The 14,391-nt window shown below is 45.2% G+C and overlaps 1 protein-coding gene across 1 annotated transcript in view; it reads right to left on the reverse strand.

Moving 5' to 3' along the window:
- Positions 1–13,773, reverse strand: part of PCK2 (phosphoenolpyruvate carboxykinase 2, mitochondrial) — a 28,013-nt gene extending 14,240 nt beyond the window's left edge. The window contains exon 1 of the mRNA XM_089677861.1: positions 13,621–13,773. Coding sequence (XP_089533987.1) covers positions 13,621–13,739 — 119 coding nt within the window. The 5' untranslated portion in view covers positions 13,740–13,773. The remainder of the gene's footprint in view (positions 1–13,620) is intronic.
- Between the last annotated feature and the right edge of the window lie 618 nt (positions 13,774–14,391).

The following is a 14,391-nucleotide window of genomic DNA, read 5'->3' on the forward strand; positions in this document are numbered from 1 at the left end:
TGGCTTCTTCAATTTTCAGGTCAAAGTATGTCAGGTGGGGGGATGCCAACAGGGCCACCCACATCTTAACTGTTAGCAGCTTCATCAGGACGCTAGCTATACACATGGCTTTGAGGCAACTTCAAGCACTTTTGATCCTCCAAGAATTGAACATACAGTCAAAAGTGGTTGCCTGAAGCAAGTGATCTAGCTCCCATTAGTTTTTTTACCTGAACTCAATCGATTGTGGTGGACTATAACTGACAGCTCCAATGCAGGTTATGGAAAAATATCGGTTGAAAGTGGTCAGAATCTTGAAACTAGACTGTCTAATCCTGATTATAGCCCTATGTCTGTTGGGGCAGCAACAACTAGAGAAATAATTGGTATTTTTAAATATATCGGGCTTCCTCCTCCTTTTACCAGCAGCTTTCCTGCTTAGATTATTGAAGACTGACGCGATGTACATGTCTGTCTTTGTTGCTGTACATATGCACTGTAGGAGTTCACTGTGACATCTGCCTCATGCTGTTGTGGCACCTTTGCTGAACTTGACCACTTCCGTGAGAGACATGGAAGTGGACTGCTTGGTTATTCCCTAAAAGCAGTTGACCCTTCCTAGCTTTGTTACTTTACTCTTGAGTTTATATGGTACTTTGTGGGCAGCACAGTGGCTTAATGGTTAGCTCTTCTGCCTGGCAGCACTAGGGTCGCTGGTTCAAATCCCAACTACGGCACCACCTGCCTGGAGTTTGCATGTTCTCACTGTGCCTGCATGGGTTTCCTCCAGGTGCTCTGGTTTCCTTCCACACTCCAAAGACATGCTGGTGGGTTAATTGGCTCCTGTTTAACTGGCCCTAGTATGTGTAAGTATGGATGTGAGTTAGGGACCTTAGATTGTATGCCCCTTGAGGGTCAGGGACTGATATAAATGCATGATATATATATATATATGTAAAGCGCTGTGTAATTGATAGTGCTATATAAGTACCTGAAATAAATAAAATACTTTTGCTTTTCTTTTTTGTATGCCTACTTTACCCATGTGGGCAGTGGAGCTCTACTGAAGTTGCCAGGTTTCCGCTGTACTATTCTATTGTATTGGGCCCCCTGCCGTGTACTCATCTTATGTTGTATGCAATGAGTGGTGAAGTTTCAATAAAGTTGTCTATAAGAAAAAAAAATAGTGTTCAGAATTTCCGCTAGGTTCTTTCAAGGCAATCTTGATCCCCTCTCCATGCAAATGAAATCACTAACTTACACATTCATTTCGATTCCATCTCAGTCAAGACTGGTTGAGACTGGAGGAAAGGTGTTATGCATATGGACCGTTTTACTGTAAAAGGAGCAATAAAATAATCGTCTTGTACCAAAAGCTGTTGTAATTGCAATGCCATTTGGTCAAAGTTTAGCACTCTTCTGTGTCAGTATGTAAAAGGATATATTCATTTATCACAGAGAAGCCTATTAGGGCTGACTGGAGTATGCATGTTGTGTTCCCGTAACTTTTACCAGTTCATCTTGTTTTGCTTAGCTCTGTAATTACAGCCCAGCCTTAGTGACCTTTAACCCTACATTCGATAAACAACACGTACAAAGAGCTAAGTTCATCGACAAGTTATGCAGAAAGTCAGGATAAACATGTATTCAGCATTTACCTAGTTTAGATCGTACCCTATATTTGCCAAGGACCCATGTCTGAGTATGTACTGGAAATAAATTGGATCTCAGACAGATGGCTTTTCTATATCACAGGGCAAGCACGTCTTGTCTGATTCTGTTCTGATAGGATATCATACAACGTCTGGCCAGTGTGCGGACCCAACATTAAATCTGCACGGGCAGCATGAGGAAGTAGCAGGAATACAACGGTGTGTCCATACTGTAGGTGGTATGGATCCAATACTACTCCACTAAGACTGGAAATGTAAAGAATCTCGGGCACATTAAGTCCACAAATGAGTATATGACCTTACGCTGATAATCCTATTATAACAATATTATTTTTAGGTTAATATTCTAGTGGTGAAAATTGCAGTGAATGTATCTACTGCCTTTAAACAGGTGTATTGGAAGTCAGGACAGATTGGGACACTTGGCACTACTGAATGTCCCCCACACCCTGGGCAAGCAAGGGTGTACTAAGTTGAACAGCTCAATATGCACCTCCGTATTCATCAGGCCCCAATGTATGGATCCAATACTACTCCAGTCTTAGCGGAGTAGTATTGGATCCATACCACCTACAGTATGGACACACCGTTGTATTCCTGCTACTTCCTAATGCTGCCCGTGCAGATTTAATGTTGGGTCCGCACACTGGCCAAACGTCGTATGATATATATCAGAACAGAATCAGACAAGACGTGCTTGCCCTGTGATATAGAAAAGCCATCTGTCTGAGATCCAATTTATTTACAGTACATGATTTATATAGCGGCAACAGTTTGCTCAGCGCTGTACAATAGGGTAAGATATATACATACAGGGTGGATAAAAATCAATGATTTTATTTTTAAAAATCAAAAAAATCTGATTTTTTTTATTTAAATCAGATTTTTTTAAATAAAATGCTTTTTGAGGAAAATATATTACCATCCAAAGGTTATTCCATCATGAAATAAGGATTAGTTTTTTAATTATGTAGAATAAGGCTGTATATGTTTAATTATTTTGGTAAATAAATTCCATTAATCCATTCACAATGTCATTCTCTTCCAGAGGTTTTTGTAAGATTATTGGGCAGTTTCTCTGCCTACAAGATATTATCACAGATGCTTAGTTTACTTTTGCAGTTCTCAAAACTGAATTGGACTCAGCGGAGATCACATGCCTCTTCACAGCAAAAATGTTATAACATGAACAGAGTTAAGAAAAAGACCTTAATCCTAACGTCTACAAACCTATGAATACAGAATCAACCCCTTCAGTGCTAAATTTCAAGAAGTTCACGGAATAGAATAGAAACAATATTTTTCTGATTGTTTGGAGTGGAATAGATCTGCACAAGAAGAAAGTGAAACTTAGGGCTCGTTCACACTAGGCTGTTTTGCCAACGCTTGCCAAACGCCCCTATAGCGTTTGGCAAGCGTTGGTCCGGCGTTTGCGGAGCGTTTTTTAACGCTCGGCAAACGCTCCGCAAACGCCGCATGCGCGGTTTAGCGGCGGTTGCTAGGCGTTTGCCGAGCGTTAATAACGCCCCACAAACGCCTATAATGCAGTTTGAGTGGTGTTACCGCTCCGCAAACGCCCCGCAACCGCGTCGCAACCGCACCGCAAACGCCGGCCGGGCGTTTGCGGAGCGGCACCATAGACGAGAATAGGAGGCTTCAAAGCCTCCTGACTCGTCCAGAGGCGTCCGTTTTGCCGCGACGCAACGCGACGCGACGCAAACGCTCCCGTTAGAACAGCACCATGTGCTGTAATGTGCAGAATTGGCAGAGGCGTTTGGGAAGCGGTAAAAACGCTTCCCAAACGCCTCTCTGCCGCCTGCACACAAGGCTAGTGTGAACGTAGCCTGAGTGTGAGGAGGAAGGGGCTGACAGTCTAAGTTTCTGAAAATATATATATTTTGTTTAGCCAAATTAGTTAAGAAACATGGATGTTTGTTTAAGCAAATAACATATGCTGGAATGTTATTGTTTCAGTTGAATAAATCTATTTAAATTGTTATTATTAAGGTAATGATTATTTTTCTCCTTCCTAAATACAACAGAAAAGTTGTCCAAATATGAATGATTAACCTATTAAACTGGGGATAAAAAAACTAATATGAAAAGTTGTTATTCTAAAAATCTTCATCTACTTGTATATTAAAGTTATACCAGCAAGAATTAGTCTTTATGTAGAAAACTAGGATTTAAATCAAGCCTTACTGACTAGTGATTTAAATCGTGATTTAAATCAGTTTGATTTAAATCAAATCCACCCTGTATACAGCCAGCCGGTTAGGAAGATGTGACTTGGCAAAGGTGACAGAAGCCCCAGGCTTTTGTGATTATGCTCCGTCCCTAGCAATCGGAGCCCAATACTGGGTCCAACATCGCGGTGCGGGGCGTCCTAGGGACCCAGCCTGGGAGTCATGGAAAATGGAGTGAGGTCCCAGGAAAAGAGTATGCACAGTTTATGTACAGGAGTACAGCTTCCTAGTATTTATGTGAAACATATGAATCAATGTCACTGGGAATTAGACGACAGGTTACTGGACTGGTGGAGTCCGGTACAAACTCAGCAGTACCAGCTCAGGAATACTGCACAATACAGAGAGAAGAATATGAAGTGTATTGAAGATCTGGTACTCATAGTGCATATGAGTGTAAAGAGTAACTAATATATAGAATGAACAATGTAAGACGTTGAATGTGAGAATGTGAGTACAGACGTTTGGCCATGGATTACAAGGCGTTTATCATGTTCTTATGGATAAGTGTCACTTTTAATTTGGAGTGCTGCCTTAAACACTAGCCTTGTGTTTTATGGCAGCTTTAGCCCGCCTTTGGCGGCTCTGGCGAGCACTCTCTCTGGGTCCACATATGGGCGCAGTAAGCCCCGCCCACATGATGACCATAAGCACTCTTATGCAGGCCATAGATGGGTCGAAAATCGGCCGATTTTTCTTTTAAAAAAACGAAAAATCGGTCGTTCAAGTGGCTGACGTTACCATTAATGGTAAAAAAAATCGGGCGATTTTCATCCCGTCTACAGCCGGCAAAAAGTGTCCCTGCAGAGAGCTCTCCTATTTCTTTGACAGTTCCTTGACATTTACAGAGGTTGCAACAATGTATCTATTTGTATCCATTTAGGATACAGATGTTTTTATTCGGAAACAAATAGATACAATGTTGCAACCTCTGTAAATGTCAAGGAACTGTCAAAGAAATAGCGGAGCTCTCTGCAGAGACACTTTTTGCCGGACTGGAATTCCTCTTATTTTTCATCCTTCTTCTTCTCCTTCTTCATCATCATCCTCTTCTTCTTCTTCTTCTTCATCATCCTCTTCTTCTACTTCATCATCATCATCATCCTCTTCTTCTTCTTCTACTTCTTCATCATCATCCTCTTCTTCTACTTCTTCATCATCATCCTCTTCTTCTTCTTCTTCTACTTCATCATCATCCTCCTCTTCTTCATCATCATCCTCTTCTTCTTCGTCATCATCATCCTCTTCTTCTACTTCATCATCATCCTCGTCTTCATCTTCTTCTACTTCTTCATTATCATCCTCTTCTTCATCTTCTTCTACTTCATCATCATCCTCTTCTTCTTTTTCTTCATCATCGTCATCCTCTTCTTCTTCATCATCATCATCCTCTTCTTCTTCTACTTCTTCATCATCATCATCCTCTTCTTCATCATCATCCTTCTTCTTCTTCTTCTTCTTCTCCTACTTCTTCTTCATCATCATCCTCTTCTTCATCTTCTTCTACTTCTTCATCATCATCCTCTTCTCCTTCTTCGTCATCATCATCCTCTTCTTCTCCTACTTCTTCTTCATCATCATCCTCTTCTCCTTCTTCGTCATCATCATCCTCTTCTTCTTCTTCTTCATCATCCTCTTCTTCTTCATCATCATCCTCTTCTTCTACTTCTTCATCATCATCCTCTTCTTCATCTTCTTCTACTTCTTCATCATCATCCTCTTCTTCTTCTTCTACTACTTCTTCATCATCATCCTCTTCTTCTTCATCATCATCATCATCATCCTCTTCTACTTCTTCATCATCATCATCCTCTTCTTCATCTTCTTCTACTTCATCATCATCATCCTCTTCTTCTCCTACTTCTTCATCATCATCCTCTTCTTCTACTTCTTCATCATTATCCTCTTCTTCTTCGTCATCATCATCCTCTTCTTCTTCTTCGTCATCATCATCCTCTTCTTCTTCTACTTCTTCGTCATCATCATCCTCTTCATCTTCTTCATCATCATCCTCTTCTTCTACTACTTCATCATCATCATCCTCTTCTTCTTCTTCATCATCATCCTCATCTTCTTCTACTTCTTCATCATCATCCTCTTCTTCTTCTTCATCATCCTCTTATTCTTCATCATCATCATCCTCTTCTTCTTCTACTTCTTCATCATCATCATCCTCTTCTTCATCATCATCCTCTTCTTCTTCATCATCATCCTCTTCTTCTTCATCATCATCCTCTTCTTTTTCTTCATCCTCTTCTTCTTCCTCTTCTTCTTTTTCTTCTTTTTGTCTTCCTCTTGCAGGTCACTGCTCATGCGCAGATTTTTTATCGGTAAAAAATCGTCCGATTAGCCCATTATTGCCGCGAAAATTGGCCGATCGGCAAAATCGGCCGATTTTTTTCCAACTTTCCCGATTAAAAAAAACGGCCAAAATACCAAAAAACGGCCAAAAAAATAGCCCACTAACGCTCCGAAAATCGGCCGATTTTATTTTCGGCCGAAAAATCGGCCGATTTTCGACCCATCTATGGCCTGCATTAGGCTGACGATACAGAGATTGAATCTGATCAGATTCTCACTGACTAAGCCACAATACATTCTGTGGGTGGCCCTGTCAGTACCAACCATCCTGACAAAACTCGATTTTTCAGTCAATGGTGGCCGAGCAGTGCCTCCATCCAATCAGGTACTCTGACAGTCATGGTTGCTGGCTGTCAGAATACAATAGCTGTAGACTCTTCCATTTATGTTGGGAATTGAGTGATTTCTCATGTTCAGGCACAGAGGGATAAATCTTAATTAAGGGAAATCTTAATTTTTATGGCCAGTGTTAGAGAAAGCCTGAGAGTGCAAATCTTAACCTGGTTGCTGTTTATCACTGTCTATTCCTTTATGTTACTATTTATTTGGAACAGGAGTTTATTATATGTACATCTTATTTATTGCAGATAATTATATAGTGTCCACAATTTACTTTCCATACGATTTACAGTCCATACTGTACATTCACATTAGTTTGTGCCCTCAAGGAGCTTACAGTCTAAGGTCCCTAACTCACATACATAAACACACGTGCATATTGGGGCCAATTTTAGACAGGAGCCAATTAACCTACCAGCATATCTTTGGAGTGTGGGAGGAAACCAGACTGCCTATAGGAAACCAAGGCAAGCGCAGGGAGAATATGCAACTCTATGTTGACAGTGTCCTGGCTGGAACTTGAATCATGGACCCCTGTGCTGCAAAGCAGGGATTCTACCCACTAAGCACCTGTGCTATCCTAGTAGACATCACAGGTTTCCACATATGCAAAGCTTTGAAAACCTTTTCTGATAACCATAATATTGAGAGTTATTTATTTGATTACCTATTATAGGCCCGTTATCCACTTACCCTTACCCCCCTTCCTGACCAGGCCATTTTTTGCGATACGGTGCTGCGTTACTTTAACTGACAATTGCGCGGTCATGCAACACTGCACCCAAATGAAATTTATGTAATTTTTTCCCATAAATCGAGTTTTCTTTCAGTGGTATTTGATCACCTGTGCGGTTTTAATTTTTTGTGCTATATTCAATTTTGAGAAAAAAACAATATTTTTTACTTTTTTGCTATTAAACATGTTCAGTAAAAAAAATGTACAAAATCAAATTTCGTCATAAATTTAGGCCAAAATGTATTCTGCTACGTCTTTGCTTAAAAAAATCCCAATATGTGTAAATTAATTGGTTTACGTGAAAGTTATAGTGTTTACAAATGGCGGTATAGATACTGGAATTTATTTATTTTTTTTTACTAGTAATGGCGGCAATCAGCAACTTATAGCGAGATTGCGGGACATTCTGACACTGGGTCACTGACATCCCCAGTGAAACCAATACAGTGAACAGTGCTAATAAAAAGCACTGACACTGTACTAATAGCACGGGGCAGGAAGGGGTTAACATCTGGGGCAATCAAAGGGTTAACTGTGTGTTGTGTGTGTTTCACTAAGTGTGCTGTGCTTCACTGTAAGAACACTGCTTTGTAAGCAGTGTGCAGGAGCTGACAGAGGAGAGACCTGTGTTGTTTGCACACAAGTCTCTCCCCCGTTGGATATACTCGGTGATCACCAGGTGCCAGTGAGTAATCAGATTGACATCCAAGGCCACAAATGGCCCCTACCAAGAAATGCAAAATCAGGTATACGTGATTTTGCGCACCCATGCCGCCCTGTAGCAGTATTTCTGCTTTAGGGCAGCGTGGAACCGGTTATTTATGCAGCACTTTACATATATAGCACACTCACATCAGTCCCGGCCCTCAAGGAGCTCACAGTCTAAAGTCCCTACCGCACATGCACCAAGAAACGTATTTCCCTGGCTGATTCTTTTAGAGATATATGAAAATAGAAAATGTTCAACTTGGACACAAGCAGAGCCATCATGACTGCAATCTGCCTTACTTGCCTGCAAGAATAGACCCATTCTAACCGTATGTGGCGGTGTAACTTACAAAGTAGACATTGTCCAAGTAGTATATATATTATAAATGACAATCATTAATAAATACTACGTTGTCTGGAATTGAGCCTAGGCACTGAGTATATGAAGTTCTAGCATGAGACAATTATACTCCTGCCTCTGCTTTCTCTGAAGTGGTGATATTCATGCAGACAACTGAGAGCTGCAAGTTCCGTTTTGTGGATTGTAGATGACAGTGACTTGCCCATGTGAATAAGCAAAGCCGCCTTTCAGAAATGGGGTGGTCATAACCATGACTGCTGCTGGGGGGCTCAGCTGCTAAACCAACATGACTAGTTACCACCGCATTCCTTACTGAAACAGCCTATTATAGGAAAGCTCTAGCTGATGATACAGAACTTACGTCTAGCTATTCCTAGACAAGCACAATCAGAGTAGCTAGATGTACATCAAGAGCAGGGGTGGACTGACAACTCATGGGGCCCCCGGGCAATAGGGGATCATGGGGCCCCTGTGTCCTTGCCCAAACTCAAAAAAGCCTATGAAAAAGGTACCAGAGGCATCTCATGGGGCCCCCTACTGACCCCGGGCCCTCGGGCAGTGCCCGTGTTTCCAAATGGTCAGTCCGCCCCTGATCACGTAAACCAGCGTAGCATACACTGTAAGCTGGACATACACTGTAAGATTTAATTCCCCTTACCTATGGATTCCGGTTTAGTCTGAATGGAGGAATCTCCTCTGCCGGCTATTGTATTCTGACAGCCTGCATCTGTGGCTGGCAAAATACACAAACAGTGCCTGCAGCTGACACTGACAATCCATTCCCCGGCTCCTTCGATTTTCAAATTGTAGGACGTTAGGTGAGTGGTTTCTGATCGGGTCTCCTACAGTTTGAATTGCATGCAGTTCCTGATGACCAGCAACTCTTAGATTACACCCCCATATTAATTGTACACTAAAGCTGGCAATACACTGATCAGTGTATTCTGACAGCTGCTGGTGGCGCTGTCAGAATACGATATTAATTCTTGGGATTCCTCCATCTATCTTGTTGTGGATGGAAAACTAAAGCCGGCCATAAATGATTTGAAATTCGTCTGGTTTAGAAGACAGGCCAAATTTTGATCCATGCGTGGCCAGTGTGGTAGAATAGAAGTTGATCTATCAATGAACTTCTGTTCAACTGCCCTGTTGGTATATTTCCCCTTGATCAGAGCTGCAGCCAATAGGCTGCAGCACTAATCTGTATATTCTGATGGTGAAGGAGTCTCCCCACTGTCAGAATACAATGACACAGCGGAGAGGATTCCCCCATCCACCTCGATTGTGTGGATGGAGGAATTGGGTCTGTTTTGTTACATTACATTCAACGTGATGGTTGAACAAAAAAAACTGATCCATGTATGTCCAGCTTAACAGACTCCTCCATCCACACAAACAAGGTGGATGGAGAATCCCCCCCCCCAGCACATTTCATTCTAACAGCGTCACCCGCAGCCAAAATACACTGCTCAGTGGTACCCGCAACCAGAATACACTGATTAGCGGCACCCGAAACCAGAATACACTGATCAGCAGTACCCGCAACAAGAATACACTGATCAGCGGTACCCGCAGCTAGAATAAACTGATCAGAGGCACCCGCAGCCAGAATACACTGATCAGCGGTACCCGCAGCCAGAATACACTGATCAGCGGTACCCGCAGCCAGAATACACTGATCAGCAGCACCCGCAGCCAGAATACACTGATCAGCGGCACCCGCAGCCAGAATACACTGATCAGCGGCACCCGAAACCAGAATACACTGATTAGTGGCACCCGAAGCCAGAATACACTGATCAGCTGCACCTGAAGCCAGAATACACTGATCAGCTGCACCCACAGCCAGCATACGCTGATCAGTGGCACACAAAGTCAGAATACACTGGTCAGTGGCACCCACAGCCAGAATAAACTGATCAGTGGGACCTGCAGCCAGAATACACTGATCAGCGGTACCCGCATCCAGAATAAACTTATCAGCGGCACCCGCAGCCAGAGTACACTGATCAGCGGCACCTGCAGCCAGAATACACTGGTCAGCGGTACCCGCAGCCAGAATAAACTGATGAGCCGCAGCCAGAATACACTGATCACCGGCACCCACAGCCAGAGTACACTGATCAGCGGCACCCACAGCCAGAGTACACTGATCAGCAGCACTCGAAACCAGAATACACTGATTAGTGGCACCCGAAGCCAGAATACACTGATCAGCGGGTCCCACAGCCAGCATACGCTGATCAGTGGCACACAAAGTCAGAATACACTGGTCAGTGGCACCCACAGCCAGAATAAACTGATCAGTGGAACCTGCAGCCAGAATACACTGATCAGCGGCACCTGCAGCCAGAATACACTGGTCAGTGGTACCCGCAGCCAGAATAAACTGATCAGCCGCAGCCAGAATACACTGGTCAGCGGCACCCGCAGCCAGAGTACACTGATTAGCGGCACCCGAAGCCAGAATACACTGATCAGCGGCACCCGCAGCCAGAATACACTGATCAGCGGCACCCGCAGCCAGAATACACTGATCAGCGGGACCTGCAGCTAGAATACATTGTAAGCTCGGAAGAGCAGGGCCCTCAAACCCCTCGTATACTGTTTTGTTACTGTATTGTCTCATGTTCTGTCCCCCACTATATTGTACAGTGCTGAGCAAACCTTTTGGCGCTATATAAATACTGTATAATAATAATAATACACTGATCAGCGGTACCCGCAGCTAGAATAAACTGATCAGCAGCACCCGCAGACAGAATAAACTGATCAGCGGACCCCGCAGCCAGAATACACTGATCAGCGGTACCTTCAGCTAGAATAAACTGAAAAAGCGGTACCCGCAGCCAGAATACACTGATCAGCGGCAGCTGCAGCCAGAATACACTGATCAGCGGCACCCGAAACCAGAATACACTGATTAGTGGCACCCGAAGCCAGAATACACTGATCAGCTGCACCTGAAGCCAGAATACACTGATCAGCTGCACCCACAGCCAGCATACGCTGATCAGTGGCACACAAAGTCAGAATACACTGGTCAGTGGCACCCAGAGCCAGAATAAACTGATCAGTGGGACCTGCAGCCAGAATACACTGATCAGCGGTACCCGCATCCAGAATAAACTTATCAGCGGCACCCGCAGCCAGAGTACACTGATCAGCGGCACCTGCAGCCAGAATACACTGGTCAGCGGTACCCGCAGCCAGAATAAACTGATGAGCCGCAGCCAGAATACACTGATCACCGGCACCCACAGCCAGAGTACACTGATCAGCGGCACCCACAGCCAGAGTACACTGATCAGCAGCACTCGAAACCAGAATACACTGATTAGTGGCACCCGAAGCCAGAATACACTGATCAGCGGGTCCCACAGCCAGCATACGCTGATCAGTGGCACACAAAGTCAGAATACACTGGTCAGTGGCACCCACAGCCAGAATAAACTGATCAGTGGAACCTGCAGCCAGAATACACTGATCAGCGGCACCTGCAGCCAGAATACACTGGTCAGTGGTACCCGCAGCCAGAATAAACTGATCAGCCGCAGCCAGAATACACTGGTCAGCGGCACCCGCAGCCAGAGTACACTGATTAGCGGCACCCGAAGCCAGAATACACTGATCAGCGGCACCCGCAGCCAGAATACACTGATCAGCGGCACCCGCAGCCAGAATACACTGATCAGCGTGACCTGCAGCTAGAATACATTGTAAGCTCGGAAGAGCAGGGCCCTCAAACCCCTCGTATACTGTTTTGTTACTGTATTGTCTCATGTTCTGTCCCCCACTATATTGTACAGTGCTGAGCAAACCTTTTGGCGCTATATAAATACTGTATAATAATAATAATACACTGATCAGCGGTACCCGCAGCTAGAATAAACTGATCAGCAGCACCCGCAGTCAGAATAAACTGATCAGCGGACCCCGCAGCCAGAATACACTGATCAGCGGTACCTTCAGCTAGAATAAACTGAAAAAGCGGTACCCGCAGCCAGAATACACTGATCAGCGGCAGCTGCAGCCAGAATACACTGATCAGCAGCCCCTGCAGCCAGAATACACTGATCAGCGGCACCCGCAGCCAGAATACACTGATCAGCGGCACCCGCAGCCAGAGTGCACTGATCAGTGGTACCCTCAGCCAGAGTACATTGATCAGCGACACCCGCAGCCAGAATACACTGATCAGTGGCACCCGCAGCCAGAATGCACTGATCAGCGGCACCCACAGCCAGAATACGCTGATCAGTGGTACCCGCAAGCCAGAATACACTGATCAGTGGCACCGGAAGCCAGAATACACTGATCAGTGGCACCTGCAGCCAGAATACGTTGATCAACAGGACCCACAGCCAGAATATGCTGATCAGTGCCACACAAAGTCAGAATACACTGATCAGTGGCACCCACAGCCAGAATAAACTGATCAGCGGCACCCGCAGCCAGAATACGCTGATCAGCGGCACCCGCAGCCAGAATACGCTGATCAGCGGCACCCGCAGCCAGAATACGCTGATCAGCGGCACCCGCAGCCAGAATACGCTGATCAGCGGCACCCGCAGCCAGAATACACTGACCAGCGGCACCCGCAGCCAGAATACGCTGATCAGCGGCACCCGCAGCCAGAATACGCTGATCAGCGGCACCCACAGCCAGAATACACTGATCAGTGGCACCCGCAGTCAGACAAAGTTTTCAACATGTCTGTTCCATGGTAGTCAATCAAATGATCGACTTCTACTGAGTATGAGTGGCCACACACTGACTGCAATTTGGCTGGTCCTTGCTGAACCAGACTTCTGATCAGTGTATGGCCATCTTTAGAACTATATGCGCCTACTGTGATCATGGGCAGTTAGATGGGAATGACCCGTACACATACAGACCCATCACCACCCACTGCTGACTTTATCTCGTGCAGGCTGGTCACCCCTTATTGTATATACACCTATGACTATATGGGACTGTCTGGATTGTGTGCTCCTAGATGACAGTGTGTCATTCACAATACAGCCCTGGTTCCGGATGTCCGAATGATGTCCCGCATATGCAGTATATGTATGTAATGTACACACGAGTCACAGTTATAAATGAAGGTATTGCAAGAATGTCTGTGCTATGTGTAGGACTTAACACGTGTGCACCACCCCCCCCCCCCCCCCCCTTGTGTGTGCTGCTCTCACTCTCCCCTTCCCATTCACTTACCCCACAGTGCGCACAGAGAAGGTTGGCATCTTAGCAGCACTAGCAGGAGATAGGAGACAGCAGTGGGTCACCCAGATCCTACAAGATGAGGCTAAGGGGGAGGTGTGGGGATACAACATACAGGGAGGGACTGGGGGTAGGGACACACAAGAGGCAGGACAACAAGAATACCGGTTTGGGGTGGTGAAATTAGACCAAAGGTCTTATATGTGTCTATGTGTGTTACATCCTGTATGAGAGTTACAGCACAAACAACCAATGTCATCGTGTCACCATTGTCTGTCCCTCCCCCCAGACCCTAACTTCCTAGAATAGCCGGCAATTTTCTTGGTGACCATTGGCTGTTGTGTGCCAAGCCCCTGGCCATGCCCCTCCCCCCACCCAACTCTAGCACACATCTGGAGGCGGGGCGTTACACAAAATCCTGCATCCCCTGTATCCCAGAGCAGTGTGCACTCAATGCCATGTGTCCCTGTGACCTGTGCAGCCCCCCAGCTCTGCCTGATGCATCCCTTATGTCTCTGCTACTGGTAGATGCAGTATGTGCGCAGTACAAACGCCTATGTAAGAAAAATGAATGCATGCACCAGGGGCGGACTGATCATTTGGAAACTCGGGCACTGCTGAGGGCCGGGGTCAGTAGGGGGCCCCATGAGATGCCCCTGGTAACTTTATCATAGGGTTTTTTGAGTTTGGGCAAGGGCACGGGGGCCCCATGATCCCCTATTGCCTGGGGGCCCCATGAGTTGTCAGCAGGGGCGGACTGACCAT

Source organism: Staurois parvus, unplaced genomic scaffold, assembly GCF_062004578.1.
Source record: "Staurois parvus isolate SC_StPar_1 unplaced genomic scaffold, SC_StPar_1.0 ptg000193l, whole genome shotgun sequence".
Taxonomy (NCBI): Eukaryota; Metazoa; Chordata; class Amphibia; order Anura; family Ranidae; genus Staurois; species Staurois parvus.